Source organism: Malaclemys terrapin, chromosome 1 (genome assembly GCF_027887155.1).
Source record: "Malaclemys terrapin pileata isolate rMalTer1 chromosome 1, rMalTer1.hap1, whole genome shotgun sequence".
NCBI classification, from domain to species: Eukaryota; Metazoa; Chordata; order Testudines; family Emydidae; genus Malaclemys; species Malaclemys terrapin.
In genome coordinates this window covers 24,483,978-24,503,930 of record NC_071505.1, presented here as the reverse complement: position 1 = coordinate 24,503,930, position 19,953 = coordinate 24,483,978, and the positions used below count along the sequence as shown (strand labels likewise).

Sequence of the window (19,953 nt, the reverse complement as noted above, 5' to 3'; positions counted from 1 at the left end):
GAGAGACCACCTATCATGGAACAGCCTCAGGAATGGGACAGCCTGCCTGGACATCTGTGGTCCCTAAGGACACCCAAGGGAAGGGTGAGCTAGAAAGGGAAATATGTGCAATGTTTGTTGTTTTGTATGATCTGTACTGTCCTGTGCTTTGTATGAAGTAAAGAACATAAATGTGTTAGACTCTGCAAAGTGTGTGTGTTAATTACTGTGTGCCCCTGAGAGAGTTAAACTGTAACAAAAAGTTTCATACCTTTGGGGTAAAGTTCCAGGAGAGGGTGTGTTTAAGTCCAAGAACAGGAGTACTTGTGACACCTTAGAGACTAACAAATTTATTAGAGCATAAGCTTTCGTGGACTACAGCCCACTTCTTCGGATTGGGCTGTAGTCCACGAAAGCTTATGCTCTAATAAATTTGTTAGTCTCTAAGGTGCCACAAGTACTCCTGTTCTTCTTTTTGCGGATACAGACTAACACGGCTGCTACTCTGAAACCTGTCTTTAAGTCCAAGGGCATCGTAAAGGTCACTATTGTGTGCGGAAGGGCTAGGCAACTGTGCAGGGCTCCAACTCTCAGGAGGGAGTGTTAGGCTGCAGGTCTGTACTCCAAGAGTGTGCCTAGGGATCCTGAGATTGGGGCAGTGGCTGGACTGCTTTCATGCTCTGTAGGCTTAAAATAGCAGGGGGAGCAGGGGACACAGCATGGATTCCCTTCACAGCAGTCCTAGTCAGTGGCCATGAGGGAGCACTTGCTAGGATCTGTGACACCATCCAAGAAATCCTCCTGTGCTGGCAGTTTGCCAGAAGCTGACACCTGTCTCCTGCTAAAGTTGTGGGGTGTTATCAATAAGAACCATAATTTGGAGAAATGTACCCAACATGAGATTTTTATGTTTACTAGGCAGGAAAGAAATGGGAAATGGAGAGGCAAAGAAGTCAGTTGGGTGTTCTATGAATCACTTTGTAGTTTGTAGACTGAATTCCTTAATAACATTCTCATTAAAAGTTCTTGTTGCCAAATGCTGTTTGCTTTCACCTGCGGGACTGCCTGGATTAATAATGAATAACGCCACTTGGCAGTTATTTACATATTGTTCTCATGTCATAGCCACAGACAGCAGCTTCATTCTAGATGAGAATGAGTGAGTTTTCACCCTGTGAATGAATTTGTAGAGTGGCCCTATGTAATGCACCACTAAGAACCACAGGATATCCCACCAGAAATCCATTCCAGCTCAAGAGCTAATACAGCCCTGTTGTGGATGTAGTTACATGGGTCTGGCATGGGTAAGGCTTTGCTGTGGGTACACCCCACCGAGGCAAGGCTAGCCTGTCTGCAGTGAAAATATATGGCTTTTCTACACTAGGAAATTAACTAGAATTACTATTGTGGGATAGTTATTCTGCAATAGCTATTCTAGAATTGCTGTTGCACTTTAAATTCACACCCTGCTTTAATATTAAAAAACAGGCTGAGGTCTGGTCTGTACTTAAAATTTAGGCTGACATAGCTGTCAATCAGTGGTGTAAAAAACCCACAATCCCTGAGTGATGTAGTTATGCCAACCTAATACCCTGTGTAGACAGCTAGGTTGATGGAAGAATGGTTCCCTCGACTTAGCTACCACTGCTTGGGGAAATGGTGTTCCTACATCAATGGAAAAACCCCTTCCATCAATTTAGGTTGTGTCTACACTATGGGTTTCTGCCAGCATTGCTACTGTGATGCAGCTATGCCAGTATAGTCTCTGTAGTGTAGACATACTCAGGCAAAACGAAGACTCCACCCCTACGCTCTCTAACAAAAGCCATTAAGATATATAGTAACTGGGCTCAGGCTTTGAAAAAAGAGAGTTTCCCTGAGAGGTGGGAAAGTGTCTAAGGCCTTGTCTACACTACGAGAGTAGTTCGATTTTACTTAAATCGAATTTTTGGAATCGATATTGCAAAGTCGAACGTGTGTGTCCACACTAAGGACAGTAATTCGACTTTGTGAGTCCACACTAACGGGGAAAGCGTCGACATTGGAAGTGGTGCACTGTGGTCAGCTATCCCACAGTTCCCGGAGTCCCCGCTGCCCATTGGAATTCTGGGTGGAGCCGCAAATGCCTTCTGGGTAAAAAAAAGGTGTCCAGGGTGCTTTTGGGTAACTGTCGTCATCCGTCCATCACTCCCGCCCTCCCTCCCTGAAAGCGCCGGCGGGAAATCAGTTCGCGCACTTTTCTAGTCAGTGACAGCGCGGACGCCACAGCACTGCGAGCATGGAGCCTGCTGCAACCATCACTGCAGTTGTGGCCGCTCTCAACGCCTCGCAACTTATCATACACCTTTCCCTGAGGCAGATGCAGAAAAGTCAGGCGAGGAGGCTACGTCAACGCGGTGATGGCCTGAAGTCTGAGAGTAGCACAGACCTCTCAGAAAGCAGGGGACCCAGCGCCGAGAACATCACGGTGGCAATGGGTCATGTTGATGCCGTCGAAAGGAGATTCTGGGCACGGGAAACAAGCACTGAGTGGTGGGACCGCATAGTGCTGCAGGTCTGGGATGAATCCCAGTGGCTGCGAAACTTTCGCATGCGGAAGGGAACTTTCCTGGAACTTTGTGAGTTGCTGTCCCCTGCCCTGAAGCGCAATGACACCCGGATGCGAGCAGCCCTGACTGTCCAGAAGCGAGTGGCCATAGCCCTGTGGAAGCTTGCAACGCCAGACAGCTACCGGTCAGTCGCGAACCAGTTTGGGGTGGGCAAATCTACCGTGGGGGTTGTTGTGATGCAAGTAGCCAAGGCAATCGTTGATGTACTGCTGCCAAAGGTAGTCACCCTGGGAAACGTGGAGGCGATCATAGATGGCTTCGCAGCGATGGGATTCCCAAACTGCGGTGGGGCCATAGATGGAACTCACATCCCTATCCTGGCACCGGAACACCAGGCCAGCCAGTACATTAACAGAAAGGGCTACTTTTCCATGGTGCTGCAAGCACTGGTGGACCACAGGGGACGTTTTACCAACATCTACGTGGGATGGCCGGGCAAGGTTCATGACGCTCGTGTTTTCAGGAACTCTGGTCTGTTTAGACGGCTGCAGCAAGGTATTTACTTCCCGGACCACAAAATAACTCTTGGGGATGTGGAGATGCCTATAGTCATCCTCGGGGACCCAGCCTACCCGCTAATGCCCTGGCTCATGAAGCCCTATACTGGCGCCCTGGACACTGAAAAAGAACTCTTCAACTACCGGCTGAGCAAGTGCAGAATGGTGGTGGAGTGTGCTTTTGGCCGTCTCAAGGGGAGATGGAGAAGCTTACTGACTCGCTGTGATCTCAGCGAAACCAATATCCCCATTGTTATTGCAGCTTGCTGTGTGCTCCACAATCTCTGTGAGAGCAAGGGGGAGACCTTTATGGCGGGGTGGGAGGTTGAGGAAAATAGCCTGGCTGCTGATTACTCACAGCCAGACAGCCGGGCGATTAGAAGAGACCAGCGGGAAGCGCTGTGCATCCGGGAGGCTTTGAAAGCAAAGTTCCTGAGTGAGCAGGGTAACCTGTGACTTTAAAGTTTGTGTATTGAGAAGCTAAACCTGCCCCCATTTCTTTGCCCAGTTAATGTTGACTATCCTATCCAGTTACATACCCCCTTCACCCCACTTCCAACACACGTTTCAAAATAAAAATAGTTCTACTTTGTTAAAGCACACCGTTTTCTTTAATACTGTATTCGCGGGAATTTTTTAAAACTGGGACGCAGACTGTGGTGCGGAGCGGGTGTACTGTAGTGGCGCGAATGCAGCTTCTAAACTCAAGGATTGACAGGCTCCGCTGCGGTGGGATGGTTGTTTCAACGGAGCCTGTCACCCCTCCTGATAGGGACTGTGTGTATGGGGGGGTCTATGTGACTTTGTGGCAGGGGGAGGACGGTTACAGATCCCCTGCTGTGTGGCTCTGTGATCCTGCCTAAGGACCGCCGCTTAAGATCTGTAACTGCCCTCCCCTGCCACAAAGTCACAGAGCAACCCACCCCCCACCACATAACATGAAAACAACCTCCCAGACTAACCAGGGTAACTAGTCACTGCATCACTGCACTATGTATGTGCCCTGCTGCTGTGCCTGCCCCCGACTATATACCCTGCCAAAGGTGACTGTCCTGTCGAATTACCAACCCCCTATCCCCCCCTCCTGCAAAAGAACATGATGGAAACAGTAGTTAACAGAAACGTATTTTTTATTATCAACCAAACATGGAACTGGGAAAGTGAAACTTGGACGGGGGCTTGTGTCAGGCGGGAAGGAAAGAACTTGTCAAATTTTGGGGAATGAGAGCCTTCTGCTGCTCGAGCTCTCTGCAGGGGTGGAGTGAGAGTTAGCAGGGACTCTGCCGCCTCTCCTTCTGTGCACTTTGGGTGAGGGGAGTATGGGACTTGGTGGCGGGGGAGGGCGGTTAGAGATGGACTGCAGCGGGGCTCTGTCCTCCTGCCTCCGTTCCTGCAGAACATCCACAAGGCGCCGGAGCGTGTCCGTTTGCTCCCTCATTAGTCCAAGCAGGGTTTGAGTCGCCTGCTGGTCTTCCTGACGCCACCTCTCCTCCCGATCCATGTTGGCTTGGTGCATTCGGGTCAAGTTCTCCCGCCACTGGGTCTGCTGTGCTGCCTGGGCTCTGGAGCAGGCTATAAGCTCCGAGAACATGTCCTCCCGTGTCCTCTTCTTCTTATGCCTAATCCGCGCTAGCCTCTGGGAGTGTGATGACAGGCTAGGTTGTGAGACAGTCGCAGATGGGGCTGTGGGAATGGGAAAAAGGGAGTGAATTCCTCAGAAAGATAAATGTAGTTGTGAACAAAGAACATAGTCTTTCTCTGTTAACAAGACCATGCACAGCACCTCTCACATGCGCACTCAGCACAAGGTCGAATTCTCGGCCTTCGCATTCAGTGCCTGGGGTCTTCTACAGCACATTTGAGAAGCCTCTCAGGAGAACGGAATTTCTGTTGCAGGCAGACATGGTAAGCCGTAGACTTGTGGCAGCTTAAAACTTTAATATTAGCAATGGCCTCATTTCACATTGAAATCAATGTCGGTCCCTGCTGCCAGCAATTCGGCAAGCAGGAAGTCTGCTCCTGTCCCACACCCTCGCGGCTGTCCCCGGGAACGATCCCTTTCGGCTGCCCCTCTCCCGCCTCCACCGCGTGGCTGCAAACCAGCGGTTACAGTTCTGTAAAGGAACGGCAAAGCAGTCCCAACACTAACATTCCCCTACCTCATTCAAAGCAGGTCATCATGAGCGACATCACCCTCATGAGGATCTCTGACAGCGAGAAAGAGAGAATGCTCCGGGAAAGCCTGCAAAGACCAGGGCCGTATGCCGCCATGCTGTGCAGAGCAATGATTCCAGAGTACTTGATAGTCTCGTGGCGTGGCAACGTGTCCTACTACGGAGGACCCAATAAGGCCGCTCTCCCCAAGAACCTAATGCAGCGGATTTCCAATTACCTCCAGGAGAGCTTCCTCGAGATGTCACAGGAGGATTTCTGCTCCATCCCCGGACATATAGACCGCATTTTACTGTAGCTGCTGTAGCAGTGACTAACCAGTAGAGCGGCTTGGGCAGGACAATCATGCAAAACCGGACATTGCTAGATTTTTTTTCAATAGTTGCACTGCCCATGACTGAACCGTTAAGCTAATCAAACTAATCATGAGAAACCCATTTTTTAAATTGTTAATATTCCTGTTCTGTTACAAATAAATGTTTAGATTTTTACAACACTTACTGGCTGATCCTTCCCCAGATTCTGTGTCCGGGGTAACGGCTGGGGAGGGTTGGTAGGGGATCTCTGTAAGGGTGATGAAGAGATCCTGGCTGTCGGGGAAATCAGCGTTGTGAGCGCTGTCGACTGCCTCGTCCTCCTCATCTCCTTCCTCATCTTCCCCGTCCGCTAACATGTCCGAGGATCCAGCCGTGGACACTATCCCATCCTCAGAGTCCACGGTCACTGGTGGGGTAGTGGTGGCGGCCGCACCGAGGATGGAATGCAGTGCCTCGTAGAAACGGGATGTCTGGGGATGGGATCCGGAGCGTCCGTTTGCCTCTTTGGTCTTCTGGTAGCCTTGTCTCAGCTCCTTGATTTTCACGCGGCACTGCGTTACATCCCGGCTGTATCCTCTCTCTGCCATGTCTTTAGAGATCTTCTCGTAGATCTTTGCATTCCGTCTTTTGGATCGCAGCTCGGAAAGCACGGACTCATCGCCCCACACAGCGATGAGATCCAAGACTTCCCGATCAGTCCATGCTGGGGCCCTCTTTCTATTCTGAGATTGCACGGCCATCACTGCTGGAGAGCTCTGCATCGTTGCCAGTGCTGCTGAGCTCGCCATGATGTCCAGACAGGAAATGAGATTCAAACTGGCCAGACAGGAAAAGGAATTCAAATTCAAATTTTCCCGGGGCTTTTCCTGTGTGGCAGTTCAGAGCATCCGAGCTCGTACTGCTGTCCAGAGCGTCAACAGAGTGGTGCACTGTGGGATAGCTCCCGGAGCTATTAGCGTCGATTTCCATCCACACCTAGCGTAATTCGACATGGCCATGTCGAATTTAGCGCTACTCCCCTCGTCGGGGAGGAGTACAGAAGTCGAATTAAAGAGACCTCTATGTCGAACTAAATACCTTCGCGGTGTGGACGGGTGCAGGGTTAATTCGATGTAACGGCGCTAACTTCGACATAAACGCCTAGTGTAGACCAGGCCTAAGGGCTTGTCTACACTACCAAGTTTTGTTGACAAAACTTATGTCGACAGCCAAAAGTCGACAAAACAAAAATCTCCTAAGGGTGTTTACACTTGCTCCCTCTGTTGACAGCTCATGTCCACATTGGGGACACCATCATCGACAGGGTGAGCAATGCACCATGGGTATGTATCCCACAGTGCAGTATTGTGGAAAGGAAGAGCTGATTGCTGCGCATCTTGGGATTGTCTCCAAGTTCTCCCACAGCCCCCTCAGCTGCCGAGAGCAGCGTCATGAGTAGCTCTGGGAGCTCTCCATGCTGAGGAATGGCAAAGCAGCATAGCAGTCTGTCCCCCTCCCCCTGCAGCAGCAGTATGCCTGCCGCTGTGTTCCTAGTGCAGCGCAGAACAAGAGCATTCCAGTGATTTGCTCTTCATTTGTTCCCCAAATGGAGCAGCACACAGATACTTCCCAGAGGTTTGAAAGGGGAGGGGCGCATGCTTGCAGGTAGGGTGACCAGATGTCCCAATTTTATAGGGACAGTCCCGATTTTGGGGTCATTTTCTTATATAGGATCCTATTACCCCCCACCCCCTGTCCCGATTTTTCACACTTGCTGTCTGGTCACCCTACTTGCAGGGCAGCAGAGATCAAAACACTGAGCAGAGCGATCAGGGCAGGCATTGTGGGATACTGGCGGAAGCCAGTTCTGTCAACAAAACAATCAGCAGTGTCTACACAGGCTCTTTGTCGACAATAAAGGGAGGGGAAAAGATGAAAGTCTCTCGTAGGGGTAGAAGTTTTTTGTCGCCAAAACTGGGTGTCTTTCGTGACAAAAGTCCCATTGTACTGTGTACACTCTTGCTGTTTTGTCGCCAAAAGGCAGTTTTTGGTGACAAAACTTGCCAGTGTAGACAAGCCCTAAGAGAAACACTTTCTGGAAGGCTAAGAGCTCTTGGGCTTACTAGAAGAATGTAAATGGGCATGTTCTTTTCCTGTAACTCAAGAGGGAAGCCCATCTACCTTAACTTGTCGTGAAGTGTAAGGTTAGATGAGTTTAGATATGTGTGTAGGCTGCTTTTTTAAAATCCCTTTCTCTAACGCTTTGCTCCATTTGCTAAATAAACCTACTTGTTTTAAGAAGGCTGTTTGTCACTGTATAGCATTAGTGAGAGGCTACTGAAACACAGGTCCAGTCAGACCTGAACAGTAATAAGCAGTGGGCAGGTACAGAGTGGCATTTCCAGGTCATGGTCTAAAAGAGGGAGAATTGTGTACTTCCACCTCCAGACAGGTAAGGGCAGCAGACCTAACACCTTAGGGGGTGCACTCAGAGAGAGCAGAATGGGAACAGAGGTCTAATCAACTCTGTAATTGTGATGTGTTCTTTATACTCTTCTATTTATACTACAAATTATTAAATAAACCAGCATCTTTCGTGTGTATATTTTTATGTAATATGTTACCAAGAACTGAAGAAAAGTCTGCCAACACTAATTATAAAAGTCTAAGTATACATAAAAATGTTAATGTCTCGTGGATTTAATAATTGTCTATTCCGCTTTTCTAGTTATTTTCTGCTGGAAAGCTCCCAGGCACCAGAGTTGCTGAGCTGAAGGCAAAGTACACCGCTCTGCATGAGACTGTGATAAGGTACAATACTTGAAGATTTTCAGTATATCAGTTCTTGTTTCATTGTGAATACTTGATTATAGAGATTAGCCATGGCCATAGTTCCTTTTTTGGAATTGTTTCATTAGCCAAAGCATTACATGATTAAAGTAAAAATCCACCAGTGCAGAGGCTCTGCACAAGGTCATATACATCATTCAAGACCTGCTTACAGTGATTGGACTTAAAAAAGAAAGTAGGAAGGCAAGAAAAAAACCTAATATGGTTAAATGGCAAGATTTAAGAGGTAATTTTGAGCTAAACAGGTATCTTTCAGAAAATGGAAATCTAAACAGTGATGGCAATGGAAGAGCATAAGCTACAGTTGGTAAAATATAAGGTAAAAATTAAAAGGGCTGAGAGCAAATGTGTAGAGCAAATAACCAAATATATGAAAAACACAGAATAAGAAATTATTTTGGCTTATCAGAAGTAGGAAACCTGAATTAATAGGGTTTAAAGGGCACAATTAAGGAAGATAAGGTCATTGCTGAGACTCTAAATAGTGTCTTTGTATCAGTTTTCACCTATTTTCACCTTATTTGAGGGCTTATGCAGGACTTAAATGATGTCTAGGCCTTGTGCTGACCCTCTGCATAGGAGTGAATTTTACCCAGTGGGAACATTCTCAGTTACATTAGATAGGATTATAAACAAATTGAGCTTCAAAATGTAAGCCAAACACTGTTAGGTTATTCCATAATTGTCCACTACGGGATTTCTTGCAGCTTCCCTTGAAGCAGAGGGTACAATCTGCTGTTAGGAACAACATATTCCATTAGATTCACCTTTGATTCCGCACTGCAATTCCTATCTTACTATTTTAAAAGTTGTTTCTCCTTGAAAGAGTCCCTTAACTTGAGAGAGACTCCCTGTTCTTAAAATGGGGATTACCCCTGGAACCAAAAATATTTCTTTTCAAAACAGAAAAATCTTCTTTGAAGAACTTAAATAGGATTCAGGTTGGTATGTAGGGCCTTGCACAAGCCCTTTCCACTGCACTGAATTTCACCCTTCAAGAGCTAAAACATAACTCATCTGAACACTACAGATTTAGTTCCTGTTACAGAGCACATTCTTAGTTCCTGTTGAAGTATGTGGTTTTCATATTTGCTTCTTAGAATAGGAAGTGGTTATCTACCTTGCAGTGCAATGAATAAATTGAATTTTTCCCCTGTGCCATTTCAGCTGTCTGTGCTATATGGCCAGTTTAATGTTTTCCTTTTATATTAGTATCTGTGTAATTTGAATCCCTATCTTTTGGTTGTTTTAATATTTCTACACCTCGACCCCGATATAACGCTGTCCTCGGGAGCCAAAAAATCTTACCGCGTTATAGGTGAAACCGCGTTATATCAAACTTGCTTTGACCGCTGGAGTGCACAGCCCTGCCCCCCCCCCCCGTAGCACTGCTTTACCACGTTATATCCAAATTCGGTTTATATCGGGTCATGTTATATCGGGGTAGAGGTGTATTATGTATCCAGTTGTTTGGTAAGCTTCATTTTGGAATATCAAAATTGGCTGAGCTAAAATTTGGTGTATAAATTCTCCATCTGGGAGATTCCAAATTCCTTTTGATTTTGGGGTTTTTTTTTTGCCGGGGGCGGGGAGGGAGGAGGCAGCATTAACTTCTTTTTAATTAGCAATGGGCAAATAGTAGTGCTTTGATTGTTTCTGATCTTTTGTGACCCTCAAAACCAATTTTGACTTTTGAATTTGAAATTTTCTATGTTGTTAGTCAATGTGGCTGAACTAATATAATGTAAAATTAATTTGGTAAATGTATTCATATTCAGAAAGCATGAACAATAATTCATATAACAAAGATTTCAGTGCTGTAAATTGCATAACATGAAGGTCTCATGATTCATTTATCATTGTAACTATTCCATAATAAGCAATGCATGTTAATAATAGTCTTACTCTTAAACATCAACAATTCAACTATTACAACAAGCAAAGTCTGCTACATTGCTGGACTTATTACAAGACACTATGTCACTATATACAGCCAGACGTTGGCAATACAAGCAAAGGCGGGCAATTCATCAGTGATGAAGTCAGGGAGGGTGATGCACTCTGAATAGCATAATAAACCTGCAGATTAGGATCACTGTCCATCATTCCACTGGCCTCCTAGAAGAAGATTAGGCCGAGGACAGGCAATAAATAGTGGGGCCAGGATTTCACCTTAGATAAATTGGAGTTTTTCTGCTGACTATAATGGGCCAGGATTTCACCCTGATATCTGGCCTGTATCTTTCTGTTAGTGATCTTCTTGCCTCATGCCTGTCACCTCTCTAACAACAGGGAATGGATAAATGAAAGAATCTCTCTCCTAAGAGCCAAATCCCTTTCCTGGCTTGCAAAAACTCCAGTAACATGAGATGCCACTTCACTTAACTGTGGGTTACACATAGGATTGTAGCCACTGAAGTTGAGACCTCAAGTAACAAAACCAGTTTGACTTAACAGTGAAATCTTCGGTGAGCATAAACACAAAAAGGAAGCTTACAAGAAGTGGAAACTTGGACAGATGACTAAGGAGGAGTATAAAGATATTGCTCGAGCATGCAGGGGTGTAATCAGGAAGGCCAAAACCCAACTGGAGTTGCAGCTAGCAAGGGATGTGAAGGGTAACAGAAGGGTTTCTGCAGGTATGTTAGCAACAAGAAAAAGGTCAGGGAAAGTGTGGGACCCTTACTGAATGGGGGAGGCAACATAGTGACAGATGATGTGGAGAAAGCTGAAGTACTCAATGCGCTTTTTTTGCCTCGGTCTTCACAGCCAAGGTCAGCTCCCACACTGCTGTCCTGGGCAACGCAGTATGGGGAGGAGGTGAGCAGCCCAAAATGGTGAAAGAATAGGTTAAGAACTATTTAGAAAAGCTGGACATGCACAAGTCCATGGGTCCAGATCTAATGCATCCGAGGGTGCTGAGGGAGTTGGCTGATGTGATTTCATAGCCATTGGCCATTATCTTTGAAAACTCGTGGTGATTGGCGGAGGTCCCAGATGATTGGAAAAAGGCAAATATAGTACCTATCTTTAAAAAAGGGAAGAAGGAGAAACCGGGGAACTACAGACTGGTCAGCCTCACCTCAGTCCCTGGAAAAATCATGGAGCAGGTCCTCAAGGAAACCATTTTAAAGCACTTGGAGGAGAGGAAGGTGATCAGGAACAGTCAGCATGGATTCACCAAGGGCAAGTCATGCCTGATCAACCTGTTTGCCTTCTATGATGAGATAACTGGCTCTGTGGATATGGGGAAAGCAGTGGACGTGATATATCTTGACTTTAGCAAAGCTTTTGATACAGTCTCCCATAATATTCTTGCCAGCAGGGCCAGCTCCAGGCATCAGCTGAGAAAGCAGGTGCTTTGGGCGGCCAAGGGGAAGGGGCGGCACGTCGGGCTCTTCGGCGGCAATTCGGTGGAGGATCCCTCGGTCCCTCTCGGAGGGAAGGATCTGCCATCGAAGAAGAAAGCAGCGCGGTGAAGCTGCCACAGATCGCGATCGCGGCTTTTTTTTTTTTTTCCGCCACTTGGGGCGGCAAAAACCCTAGAGCCGGCACTGCTTGCCAGCAAGTTAAAAAAATATGGATTGGATGAATGGATTATAAAATGGATAGAAAGCTGGCTAGATTGTCAGGCTCAATGGGTAGTGATCAATGGCTTGATGTCTAGTTGGCAGCCGGTATCAAGCGGAGTGCCCCAGAGGTCAGTCCTAGGGCTGGTTTTGTTCAACATCTTTATTAATGACCTGGATGATGGGATGGATTGCACCCTCAGCAAGTTCGCAGATGATGGGTAGGGATAGTGTCCAGAGTGACCTAGACAAATTGGAGGATTGGGCCAAAAGAACTATGATGAGGTTCAACAAGGACAAGTGCAGAGTGCTGCACTTAGGATGGAAGAATCCCATGCATCCACTACTGGCTGGGGACTGATTGGCTAAGCAGCAGTTCTGCAGAAAAGGACCTGGGGATTACAGTGGATGAGAAGCTGGATATGAGTCAGCAGTGTGTTTTTGTTGCCAGGAAGGCTAACGACATATTGGGCTGCATTAGTAGGAACATTGCCAGCAGATGGATGGAAGTGATTATTTCCCTCTATTTGGCACTGGTGAGGCCACATCTGGAGTATTGTGTCTAGTTTTGGGGCCCCCCACACAGAAAGGATGTGAACAAATTGGAGAGAGTCCAGTGGAGGGCAACGAAAATTATCAGGGGGCTGAGGCACATGACTTACGAGGAGAGGCTGAGGGAACTGGGCTTGTTTAGTCTGCAGAAGAGAAGAGTGAGGGGGGATTTGGTAGCAGCCTTCAACTACCTGAAGGGGGGTTCAAAGAGGATGGAACTTGACTGTTCTCAGTGGTGGCAGATGACAGAACAAGGAGCAATGGTCTCAAGTTGCAGTGAGGGATGTCTAGGTTGGATATTAGGAAACGCTATTTCACTAGGAGGGTGGTGAAACACTGGAATGGGTTACCTAGGGAAGTGGTGGAATCTCCATCCTTAGAGGTTTTTAAGGCCCGGCTTGACAAAGCCCTGGCTTGGATGATTTAGTTGGTGTTGGTCCTGCTTTGAGCAGGGGGTTGGACTATATGACCTCCTGAGATCTCTTCCACCCCTAATCTTCTGTGATTCTATGAAACAAACCACTAGTTGCTTAAATGCTCCCACAAAAATCAAATTTAAATGAACATGAATGCCACTCCCACGCCTATTCCACCACTACTCCACCACAGAGTAAGGCAGCCTATCATATTTTCCCCAGTCTATTTTATAACACTAGTCCCATCCTGTAGTATTCCATTCACCTGGAGTTGTCTATCACGTGGACCATGAATATACACCAAGCCCACTGTAACTGAGCCTAGACACAGAGAAAAAGAGAGAGATCCTGATGTTCCCGGAGGGAGCGGGAGCGGTGTCCCATTTTATATTAAAGTTATAGGTCGGCATGTAAGATACAATAATATAATTACAAAGTTTCTTTCTGGTGCCTTTTTAATGCATGATCCTAAGTGCTTTTATTTAACACAGTTTACAGGAGTCAGAGATCCAGCTGTTGCAGGATGCCAAACGTTTCACTGTAGAAATAGAACAGCAGCAACAGGCACTGGAAAAAGCTGATCAGTTCCCAGAAGGATTTACCAGTGAAGTCTCCAGGATGAGACAGCAACTTCTTAAATATCAGAATGAATATACTGCTATTAAAGAAAGAGAGTATGAACTTCAGTACAAATTGAACAGGTAGGTGATGTTCAGGTTCACTTCTGTGCAATTTTTAAATAACTCAACACTAAAGAGATAATATGCACTATAACCCCATTTCTCCCTGCATTATTTTCCCTCTAAACAGTTATAGTGTTGCTGTGTCCTATTAAATAGTTGCCATGATTTTCCCCAGTGGTGGATGTAATGACTCCTGAATGTAATTTGTATATCATTTTAAATGTATAGGGTGCTTTGTAGTCCTTTGAGGTACTGTATAAATATGAGATTAAAATAATATTCTGTTTCACTGTGTTCTACAGCCTTTGGTAAAGACTATTAGGGGAGCATATTGTCCCATCATTCTGTTAACCAAACTGGCACCATTATTAGGTTTCACTGGGAAACTTCTATTTTTTGGACTGTTTTTAGTACAAATGAAGCAAAATGTCTCAGACTCAGCGATTGGGCTTGTGTTGAAATGATGTCATAAATATGTTTGCCTTCAGAACTAACTTTTTTAAACCCAAAGTCAATACATATTCAGCCTTCTCTATTAAAGCAATAAAAAGAAAATGTAAGCTATGTCTATACTTTCTGCAAAAGAAGAGACTAAATATAGTCCTTTGTTGTGGAAAAAGTAAATGCTTGACATTCTCATGAAAGGTTGAGTCTTGTAAATACAGCTTGATATTTTAAATAGCTGGATTTGGCTGCAAAAAATACTGTCTGTGTTCAAATTATCTTTCCACTTCCATGCCATAGAGAAATGGAGTATAATTGTCATGTAGTATACTTGAAACTTTTATAGTACAATTACAACTGAATGCTATCTCTTTCCGAAAAAGGTGTCTGTGTATATATATGTGCTAATGGAATACAACCCATATTTTTTCTCTGAGTAGTTATCCCTATGGGCACTTCACTTCAGGTGTGCATGCCCGCCTATGCGCTTTTGATTGGAGATTTTTGGCAGCAGTGTCTGTAGGTCCATACCTGTGCCCTGCACATCCTCATGCTCTGGTCCGAGGGTATATATGGCAGAGTGGACCCCTGATGCTCAAGTTCCTTCTCAACTGCCTGTGGCCTGAGACAGAGCCTGGTGGTGTCCCTTCGTTAGCTTGCTAACTCTTTTTTTCCTTACTCAATTTTATTTCATCTATTTTATTTTTCATTTGTTTTCTTTGCACTCTGTGCATTTGGGGGGATACCCCTCTATTCTTTTTTTCCCAGTAGCGGGGGTTTCCTGCCCACCTTGGATCCCTTTGTTTGGGGCCCTCCACTCTGCCCCAAAACCACAGGGTTCAAACCAGACCAGATCTGTAAAAGGTCTTTTCTGTTCAGTAATGGACGTTCTTGCTGCCTCTGCTGCCTCAGGGAGCACACACTCCCTCAAACGTAAGGTCTGCTCTGGCTTCAAGAGCAAATCTAGAAAGCTGAGGGAAGACCAGTTCAAGCATTTCTTGGAGCCTGCCACCATTTCACAGCCCAACTCCTCTCCCGATACATCGAACTCTGTGGTGGGAGATGCAGTAAATGAAAGGACACAGACAATATCGCTCCAAGTCTACCCCTCATGACAAGAAGCTCAACAGCCTGGACCTCTTAGGTTACAAAAGTTACTCCTCTGCTGCATTTCAGCTTTAGATAACTATATAATATGCATTAATAAATAAATCTGACTAATGGAACTTCATTAATTTTATTTATTATTTGCCAGAGGACCTGAAAGAACAGTTCCAAATCATTATTTCTTGGTGACCATCTGGCCTTCAGGCCTCTGTGCAGGCCTTGTTGGACACAGATGATACAGCCTCTTTCTCTGTGTCAGACACTATAGTAATGCACCATGCTTCTTGGTTATATAATAATAAATGGAGATATCCTATCTCCTAGAACTGGAAGAGGCCTTGAAAGATCAAGTCCAGCCCCCTGCCTTCACTAGCAGGACCAAGTACTGATTTTGCCTCAGATCCCTAAGTGGCTCTCTCAAGGATTGAGCTCACAACCCTGGGTTTAGCAGGCCAATGCTCAAACCACTGAGCTATCCCTTCCCCAGTTCCAATCCTCTGGGCTTCACAGAGAGGTCCAGAACATTCCTGAAGATCATCTTTCTTTTAATGGTCATCAGCTCTTCATTCACATCACTGATGAGTCCCTCCACTCACTGAAAGATTTGAGAGCAACCCTCTGCTCCTTGGTCATTGATGCTCCTGACCCAAATGAAATATAGCAGATCACAGACAGCCCAGAGATCTAGTCCAGCTCAATACCATACATATAAAAACACCTGCAAAAATCACCTAGGAAGAAGCTTAGGTACCAGAGGAAAAATCCCTCTTACCATCACTTCTGATGGTTTGGTTGAGAGCCACAAATCACTATCCCTGGATACTTTGTTCATAAGCCTTTTCCCCTCCCATCTTTCCCCCTATGCAGATCACCTTTCCCATTTCAGACCATCATGGGAGCAAATCATGTTGGACAGATGGATGCTAGAAATCATTGCAGCAGGCTACACAATTTGCCTTATCTCCATCCCCCCCTACCTTCCACCCCTCTCAAATCCCCTTTTGGGGACCCTTCTCATAACTTACGGTTATAACAGGAAGTTCCGTCCCTCCTGCTCATGAGGGGGCCTTCATATCAACCTACACGAACTCAGAGCTCTCCGATATGTATGCAGCCACTTCCTACCCTTCATACAAGTGGTCTGGATCATGACGGACAACAGAGCTACCATGCAGTGTATAAACCATGACGAAGGAGCAAGATCCCCATCCTTGTGCACAGAGTTAATAAAGCTTTGAAAGTGGTGTATAACTTGCCACATTGATATCTCAGCAACTTACCTACTGGGTCTTCAGAACACTTTTTAGTGAATATACTGAGCAGATATTTCTGCCAATACCATGAATGAGTGCTTAGTAACCCAATACTATGGGAAATCTTCTTCACCTGAGGCTTCCCAGTGATAGACCTTTTTGCACCCTTGACCAACACAAAGTGCTGCAAATTTTGCTTGAGGGATGGTCTGAGCCCCGATTATCTGGGAGATACTGTCACATCCACCCACCCACCCCCACCCCGGTCACAACTGCTGCCCTGCACTTTCTCACAATCACCATTACTTCTCAAATTCCTCAATAGAGTGAAATAAGAGAAAGCTGAAACGATTCTCATAGCACCAGCTTGGCCAAGGCAAATATGGTTCCTAGATCTGATTTGCTTGTCCCTGCAATCGCCTCTTCGCCTGCCTCTAAGTATGGATCTTCTGATGCAGGAATCCAGAAAACTGAAGCATCTCAACCTCTCTCACCTATATTTCAAGGCCTGGCTCCTGGATGGCTTAGAAATCAACTGCTCATCTGAAGTTCACAATGTTCTGCTGAATAATAGAAAGCCACCCACTAGTAAGTACATTTCCACAAGCGTAGCAGGGAATACTGAATGTATTGCATAGAACAGATTTTTCTGCCAATTCTGTATCTTAATTACTTTCTTTTTAGCCAGTTTTACTCTAAGAGGAAAAGGCACCTGGGAAAAGAAGCAAATGGATGTGGGAGAAATGAGGGGACCTCCTGGGAAACATCTGGAAAAAAATATTTGTTAGGAGATAACCAAACCACTTGTATTTTCCAGAAATAATTGTTAAATTCAATATTTATCAAAACTCACCAATAATTCACAACAGAGCTGTTCAAAATATTTGGGTTTTGACCTCTTTCCCCCAATATCTTCTAAGTATTTTTCATCAAATTCATATCACTTTTACAATGATGGTGTATTTTAAATTTGTGTCTCTGGGTGATATTTTTCTCCTACATATCTTCTCCCTTTACAGAAAAGCATTTTTCCATGTCCTACAGAAACAGACCTTTGATCCCGGGTTCAGGCCTGGGAAGAATAAATCTTGCAAGTCTAGTTGGAGCCAGGCAAGTGGGTATTCCCCAGTTAATAGCTTCCTCGATGTTTCCTCAAAGACCCTTTGTATTCTCCCTTATGCAGTCAGGCAGGATAATATCAAGCATCTAAACTGCAGTGCACATAATAATCATAAAATATAATACAGTTAAAACCCTCATTCTTCACCGGCAGAAATAAGAGTGTCTCCTTTTTGCTACCAGACTGAACAGAAAGTTAACTATTTTCTACACAGAAAAGAAAACAGAAAGCACATCAGCATTCATTTCCATGTTGAGGGAAAAAGCTAGTCCACAGCCTAATCTCAATGTGGCCAAGTCCTACCACTTCAGCATGGGGCATCTGCTGTAGGCCAATTATATTTAAAAAATTGGATGTCGTGAAATCTTCTAGTTGGTAAAGACCTGTGATTTGATACCATATGTCCGAGCAATTATTAGATAGCCTTGTCAGTATTTAAAGATGTTGGGTTTTGTTTTCTATTTTATAATTATTTTAAAGAATTTTCAGCGTTTTATTGTAAATCTACCTCTATTTTTCCTGTAGCACCTTACTTGGTGTCAGCATCTTTTCACCAAAGTTCCATGCCCCACTTGTCATAAAGCTGTTAGATTAAAGGAGGCTAAAATCATGGCAAAGGAATATTTTTTCTTTAATCAAATGATATTGATGAAATTGACTTTCAGATGTAGGACACAATGTACAAAACCTTACTAAATAAAGGGGAAGGTAATAATGGCCCAAATTTAGTCTTGGCACAATTCCATGCAAGTCAATGGAGTTGCTTCTGTTTACAGCCAGGGCTGATATGGCCCAATAAACAGTACAGAAAAAATACCAGATGAATAAAGGATCAGGGAAACATTCAGCAAAGGTCAGCCCTAATCTAATGTAACTTTTCCATCTTGGTATGAGGTTAAGAGTTCCACTTTTGTGGGGTGAAAAATGAGGAAAAAGTCTCTCTTCTTTCCTAGACCATGACAGAAATAAGAAGTGAAACTCATGATACAAATTGTATTTTAAATAGTAATCAATTGAATTGAAAAAGAGAGGTGTATGAAATATACAAGATTTATGTGACTATATTTCCTTTTGAAAATAATTTCCATTTCAAGCATAGGGGCTAATTCTACAACTCTTACACTGAGTAACTTAGTCACACAAACAGTGCCACTGGAGTCAGTGGGGCTACTCACAGAAGTACTACTCCATGTGAAACAGGGATGCAGAATCAGACCTGACATTTTGTACAAGTCTGGAAAATTCTTTAACCTCTGTCAATTATTTAAGGATTAGCCATTCAGTTTAGTATAACTGATTTAAAGGCAAAGAGGTAAGCTTTTCTCTGTACTTTCCTACTACAAACTTTTCATCTGGTGAAGTTCAAGGTAAGGTTGTTAAAGACAGCAAGTAAGCAAGTCTGAACAACTAGTCCCTTGACTGTGTTCTTCAGCATGTGCAAGCTAAGCATATTTTGAAAGCCTTCCAGAAATCTCATGCTGGTGTCTTGTCATCTCTAATACATTCAAGTTATGGACATAGGGCCTGATCCAGGGAGATGCTGAACACCTTCTGTGGACTGTTAAACACTCTCAGCTAAAGTCAATGGCAATTGAAGTGCTCAGCACCTTGCAGGATTGAATTCAATGGTTTAAAATGTTCTGTTCTGGTTATTGTGTTTATTGATTAACTAAAACAGATCTTTGTTGACAACTACCATTTATATTTCCTAACCACTCTTGACTTTATTTTTGTATTTTTATGGCAGTTTGCATCTGTAGACATCTCTCAGGGAAAAGTCTGGAACTTATTTCAGTTAAGTGTGTGTGTGTGTGTGTGTGTGTGTGTGTGTTTGAACAAACTATATCTACATTAGTTTTGCATGCATTTGTATTCATTGGCATCAAAATGAATAAAGGAGTATGAAAAACAAGTGTCTGCATTCTCAAACACAAATGCTTAAGCTTAAGGGTTCTGTTCTTTTTTGATTGGTATGAGTTGTTTCAGTTGCCAAAATGATAAGACTTATAAGCATGTAAAAATGAAGAACAGATTCACCAAAGGACATTATAGAAAACAGAATTAGAGAGACTGATGCCTAATTCCTTTGTATATTATTAATTTGTGTAGCACCAACAGTATGCTACGTGTTTTACAGACAGTTATGAAAATTAGGACCTGACTCAAACAGATTACAATATCCAGAGGCTAACGCTAAATGAGAAGGCTAAAATTACAAAGGCTAAAGGGTAAGGCCAAACAATAACTTTTAGAAAAGTAAAGCAATACAGTTTGAGAATAATGAAGCCAGAGAGAAATCTTAGATTTATGCAACTTGAAATAAACAGCTAAATCATGAGTGCACATGTAATGTGTATATGAAATTAATATTGTAAATGAAGTATTTAAAGTTTGACTCTACTTCAT

The 19,953-nt window shown here is 44.4% G+C and overlaps 1 protein-coding gene across 3 annotated transcripts in view; it reads left to right on the top strand.

Annotated features, from left to right (window-relative positions):
• The window catches only part of CCDC146 (coiled-coil domain containing 146), a 120,963-nt gene that overhangs the window by 56,016 nt on the left and 44,994 nt on the right, over positions 1-19,953 (top strand). For all 3 annotated transcript variants that reach the window (XM_054017647.1, XM_054017640.1, XM_054017634.1), the window contains exons 3-4: positions 8,282-8,364; positions 13,432-13,641. In XM_054017647.1, coding sequence (XP_053873622.1) covers positions 8,282-8,364; positions 13,432-13,641 — 293 coding nt within the window. The remainder of the gene's footprint in view (positions 1-8,281; positions 8,365-13,431; positions 13,642-19,953) is intronic.